General features: G+C 26.0%; 1 protein-coding gene across 1 annotated transcript in view; it reads left to right on the top strand.

The window, feature by feature from the left end:
* The window catches only part of LOC106683570 (protein croquemort), a gene marked incomplete in the record, with an annotated part of 19,537 nt that extends 13,252 nt beyond the window's left edge, over positions 1 to 6,285 (top strand). The window contains 2 exon segments of the mRNA XM_067047667.1: positions 1,550 to 1,623; positions 2,470 to 6,285. Coding sequence (XP_066903768.1) covers positions 1,550 to 1,623; positions 2,470 to 2,713 — 318 coding nt within the window.
* Between the last annotated feature and the right edge of the window lie 165 nt (positions 6,286 to 6,450).

Below are 6,450 nucleotides of genomic sequence, written 5' to 3'. Positions count from 1 at the left end.
AACGAATGCATGCCAGAAAACCAAAACCTGCCTCGATGTTCCATGTAAATATCGATTGTCGCACAACAGTTTGGGATTTTTGCAAATGATTTACTTACTGAATATTATTCTTTAGCACTATTTCTTGACTTCTATTTTTTCTTAAATTTACTGTATTTTCAATTATGATGGGAAGAATTATTATAGTTTTTATGATATTTGAATCTACTCAACATGGCCTTGATTCCACAGACCTTTTGAAGGATACGTACCGCAATCTTGGTTTTGTTTTGAATCACGAATTTATTATGGACAATGAAAATTGGTTAGCTTGCTTTTTGGATAAACAAAACAAATGGACAATATTAAAATGATACATAAAATAAAACATATTAAAAACCCTTTATACATCAAAATATACTATTTACTCAAAAAGAGCATATTACAATATATTATAATTTTTCTTGTACATTGATTATATAATATATTATATACCTAATATATTGTACATATATTTACTAAGTAGATTTTCATATGTATTTTATTATTTGTTCTTTCCTCTTACTTAATTTTAATATTACTCTTCTCATACTGCCTTTATCTTCTTATAATACTTGGACTATATATTTCTTTCAACACTATTTATTTATCTATAAGGTTAGCTATTTTATTATTTTCTGATCATTCTGAATTCCTTTTATTCATTTTAGTTGTTATCTTGTTTTTTGTTCTTAGCCCTGAAGGAGGCTTGAAATTGTGGCTGAAACGTCGGCACTAATAAAGAAGTTTTTACTTCACTAACTGCACCCCCAATCATCTTCTCATATTTTTTTTTTTTTAATGTTTTGATCAATTCTTTGTCTAGTACTTTCTGATTTCATTCCAACACTAACTTGCTCTAAATAATAACAGATATTTAAGAGGAGAAGAAGGTCGGGGGGAGGGGAGGAGGGTTGGGTTAGTATAAAAAACACAAATTATTTATTTGTGCCGACGTTTCGACCTAATTTTCAGGTCTTCATCAGAGCTATAAAAACAAAAAGACAACAACCAGGATTCAAAGAAAAAAAAAATAATAATAGACTAACAAATTTGGAAATGACTGCTGTCTATTCTACTACTGTCTTTGTCTATAGTTATTAATCAACTAGTTTATATTTACATTTCATTGTTATGTATATTTCCATATTTGGTCGTCTATTAGTTATTTTATTTTATTTATTTCTCTTTGAATGATGGTTGTTGTCTTTTTGTTTTTATAGCCCTGATGAAGACCTGAAGATTAGGTCGAAATGTTGGAACAGATAAATAATTCTTTTGTTTATTTGTGTTTTTTTCATCTGACCGCACCCCCAAACCATCTTCTCTTATATATGTACGGTCAACTGTCTTCACCTCAATAAGAGATATTATTTATTTTGTAACACTTCTTAGAGGGAAAGAAAGAAAAGATTCCCTACTTTTGAAAAATCTCAATGACTAGTGTTATGTCATAAAATTTATTTTATATTATATGTAATATATATCTAAGTATTTAAAAAGATTTAAGCATAATTGTGAACGTTTTTAGATTACAGGTATTCCTCTCAGTGTCAATGCAAGACTTCAAATAAATGTACTCGTTGATAAAATAGAAGGGATAGAGTGAGTAATTTTTTTTTTTTTTTTTATGATTTTGAAATGTTTCATTAATAGAATCCATAAAAAAGAATAATTATAATGCCAATGGCTCTATTGAATAAAAATAAGCATTTGGTTTTACTTTTTGTTTCATAAGTCTTTACTTACTGTAACTTGAATAAAATATCACTGTTTACTAAAGTTCAAGTGTTTAACTTTATGAAATTAGTAAACTTTAAATTTTCCTGTTACTACTTCATTCACAAGTATTTACTTATAGTCCCAGCAAACTCTTATTATCAATTGAATAAAGACAAATAATTACATTAATTATTTTATATATGCTTGTTTGAGAGCGGTTTAGTTTATTCTTAATTTAAAACAATTTTGATCCTTTTTTTCCTCTCAACTTTTATTGGTTAAAATTTTTCCAATGTTTCGGCCCTCAGGGTATTCTCAAGGATCCCACCTTCAATATTGATATAATTTCTTTTTTAAATTTTAAAATTGCAGGCTAATTGCCCTTGTCACATATAACTTTTTCTAAAAAATTTATATCTTAGATTTAAAACTTTTTTACAAAATACTTTCCTTCCTTCCTTCACTATGATACTACTCCCTCACTATGATCCTCCATCACAAAGATACTACCTTTACCTTTGAACAGCCCTGATGAAGCCCTGCAAAGTGGGGCGAAACGTCGGAAAATAAATAGTTGTAAATAATTTTTGTTTCTATTTTGACCGCAACCCTGACCATCTTCTTATATATCAATTTTTATGGTCAACTATATATAAATATATATAATCTTTTATTGTGGATCTTAAATATTTTTTGAGCTATTTGATTTCTTATTTTTTTTTTTTACAGTTTCTATGAGCATCTTCCAAGAGCCTACATGCCAATGATTTGGTTCAATCAAAGAGCTGCCATAACCCCGGAACTTGCTAAACAGCTCTCGGATATACAAATATTTGGATATTTGGAGCCGTGTTTCTTTGCTGTCGCTGGTCTCGGTGCGATTCTTCTCATCATCGGCCTTTTCTTGTGGTCAAGTGGAAAATGGAAAAGATCAACCATGTCTCGGCCTTTACTACAAGATCCAACATCTTAGTAATTTTATTATTTATTCATCGCAAAAGCACTTTTATCCTTCATCAATTTTGTACTAAAGCAGCACATATTCAAATTAAAATATGTAATATTTATAGCTAGGATTCACATTTGTGCTGGGTTTTTATTTAAATACGTAATCGGTATTCGCTTTGATAACTTATATGTAAATTATGATATTCCATCTAGATTTATATCTTTATTCTAACACAACTCAGTTATTATTTTTTCTGCCTTATTCAATTTAATTCTTGATGATAATGAATCTCCGAAGCAAGATTTCAGCATGTTTTCATTTAAAATTTGTATGAAATATATTATAAATTGATCATTTCTTTAGACGAATACTTCCTTTTCGAAATAATGAACTTATATTTAGCAAAAAATTTATTTTTTATTTTTCTTAAAAAAAATTATAAAAAATTAAATAAAAAGTTGTTTGATAATTTTGAAGTCCATACGTTTATTTTACTTTTATCGTTAACATAGTATTTATGAGAAGTTCGTGTAGACTTTTCACCTATTCTGATAGATCACCTTATTTATTAATGTATTATTTTTATTGATTAGAAATGTTTAAAAAATGAGAATCAATGAATTAAAAAAAATAAGTATATATTAAACCAATATTGAAGTCCCTACTGCTTGTAATTGAATTATAGGAAGAGAAATTTAATTTTCTAAACTTATTTTAAATACAAAATTTATTTGAAAGTACCAAAGTAAAACAACATAAAATGTTTGTTAGTTTATTTCGGTTGAACATCTTTAAACTCACTCCTAAATAGCAATTAATAATTATATTTTTTTTAATATTGAAATAATTTGCAAAGTTATTATTCACATTCTCGAATTTTTATTGGTCTAGTAACTTTTGGTGCCTTTATTGCTTCCTAATATACTAATGTTATGACGATTGAACTATGTATACGTAATTATAAACATATTATTATTTTTTGCATATATTATTAAATATATATATTATTTTTACAGCATTTCTTTAAACAATTTTTTTTTATGCTGTTTAAGAAGTATTTAATATAGTCCAATTCATTACTGAATTTAGCGTGAAAATATTTTGCATATATTATTAATAAATATATATATATTATTTTTACAGCATTTCTTTAAACAATTTTTTTTTATGCTGTTTAAGAAGTATTTAATATAGTCCAATTCATTACTGAATTTAGCGTGAAAATATTTTGCCTTTTTTGTTTATCCAACTATCGTAGCTCTTTATAGAACAAGAGCTTGGAAGAAAAAAAAATCAGTTATTTCACTCCAATGAAAAATATGTATTATTACTGGTAAAAATTGATGTACAGTTGTCTATTAGTTCTCAAATTAAATATTTTTTAATGTACTATAAAGTAGTTTATGACATTTATCTTTGTATGAGTAGTAATTTTAATGGTATTTGCTATAATAAATTCACAAAATGTTAATTTCTAGTTGTTTGGATAAAATTTTCGAAAAAATATTGCTTTGATACCATAAGATGTACATATATCCACCAGCACTCAAAATAAAGGTAAATTAACTTACTATAAAGTAGTTTATGACACGTATCTTCGTTTGAGTTGTAGTCTTAATGATATTTTCCAAAACAAATTCAAAAAATGTTTAGTTGTTTGGATAATATTATTGAAAATATCATAAAAACTACTACTCCTGCGAAGATAAACGTCATAATCTACTTTATTGTGCATTTAACTAGCTTTAATTTGAGTGCTAATAGACGTATGTCCGTGGAATGATTTTCTAGATACTTATTTCTCAAAATAAATTCACTAACTTCCAATTCAAAACTATATCTAGGGAATTATGGAATGTAAATATCTTTTTTAGGGCTCATATTTAAAAATTGGGGTGAAATAACCGTCTTTTCTCCTCGGGCTCTGGTACTATTAATGCCTAAGTCATTTGTTTGTTATTTGTTGGATATATAATATTGTAAAATTTATTTGTTGTTTCTTATAAGTATACGGAATTTCTTTTACTTTCTTTTTTTATATTAAAAAAACTAGTATTTTATCATTTTTAGTATGACCATCAGTTTCTTTGTTAACTTGATTAAACAAAATAAACTGAAGACATTAGTTATTTATTATTAGTAATATTGCTTACATAGTTAGGCGTATAATTAAATGCATATTTCAGTAATACAAAAATTTTACTTTTAATTTTGATGAACAAGTATAACACTAGAAAAATTGAAATATTACATTCAAATCATTTTGTATTCCATACTGAAGGACTTTTCCTTTTATATTATCTTTTTTTCTTCAAATTTTCCATGGTAATAAGTTTTTATATATCATCAATTATGGGTTAGTAAAAAAAAGAAAATTGTGAATAATTTAAAATTGCCTTTTAGAAATAAAAAACCAAAATTGATTATTTTAGAAATTAATACAAACAAATATTGTATCAGGTTTAAGCAATACTAATTTTAAAGCAAAAATAAATGTACAAATGCAATGTCTTTAGCTTTTAAGTTTTTTTGTTTTTACTGCACTACTGATTGAATGGTACCTGAAAGTAAGTAATAATTTTGTTTTGTTACCAAATTTGCTTATTTACTTTATGTAATGATACACTCAAACAATAAATAACTGTTAATTTTTTTTTTTTAATTTCATCAATAGCTACGAGAGAATATCTTTGTGATAAACTAAAAATCTAGCATCAGTGCCTTGTCTGTTATGAAACTTGAAAAACTTCGAAATTCTTGAACAATAAAGTCGACAATGATATGTTATGTAAAGACTTTATCATTATTTTTTAGGATAGTTTTAAGATTTTAGCTTAAGGACAGCATCCATATCTTCCTGTGAGATTAAAAAGTTATTATATGTGTAGTAGGTACTTAACATTACCTCGATGAATTTGATGCTGTGATGTTTTTATTGTTATTAGTCACTTCGTAATGCTTAATATATTTCTTTTTAAAATTGTCAATTATTAATATTTATAAATTATCGAAGTAAATGAATTTAAAAAAAGGGACAAGGCTTTATTCAATGATGTTGAATTCTTGTTTACAATTTAGTGAGGATAGCAGGCAAAATTCTTGATTTACTTTTGAATATCTTCTTAAAATGATAAAGTTCATTTTTTTTTTTTTTTTATCATTAGTCCATAATTCAATCCATCATAAGTTTTTAAAATAATTTATTTTATCGGTTAAAGATATTAAAGCAGAAATTTGGTTATAATAAAAGGAAGATGGGATCGGGTGCAGTCAAAGAAAAACTCAAATAGTAATAAAATTATTTAATGTGAGCCAACGTTTCGCCCCACATTGCAGAGCTTCATCAGGGCTAAAAAAGATACAAACACTTAAAGGAGGTGACAAAGAAAGGAAATAGTTAATAAAATAAAATTTAACTAAGGTGTGGCTGAATATGATAATTTCTATGAAAATGAATATGTAAATTAAATAAACTAAAATTCAGTGAAACGTAAAATTAAATAAGAATAACAAGAAGGTTTTAGACTATTAATGAAAAAAAAAAAATAATATCAAGTATAAAAGTAGATAAAAAAGACATTTAAGAATACAGTACACACTAAAAGATGAAAAAAGGGAATAAGAGGAAAATAACAAACAAAACAGAACATATTCCTTACAGAATGCAGGCAAGCACAAAAATGAAATAGAAGGTAGGCAAAAAAGAGAAGTGGTGGGAGTTGGACAACTATGAAACTAATAGCTATAATTGCCATGGATAC

The sequence above is a fragment of the Halyomorpha halys genome, unplaced genomic scaffold (assembly GCF_000696795.3).
Source record: "Halyomorpha halys isolate HHAL.00 unplaced genomic scaffold, Hhal_1.1 Scaffold495.1, whole genome shotgun sequence".
Classification (NCBI taxonomy): Eukaryota; Metazoa; Arthropoda; class Insecta; order Hemiptera; family Pentatomidae; genus Halyomorpha; species Halyomorpha halys.
Note: the sequence above shows the minus strand (reverse complement) of the source record. Positions and strands in the feature narration are given on the sequence as shown.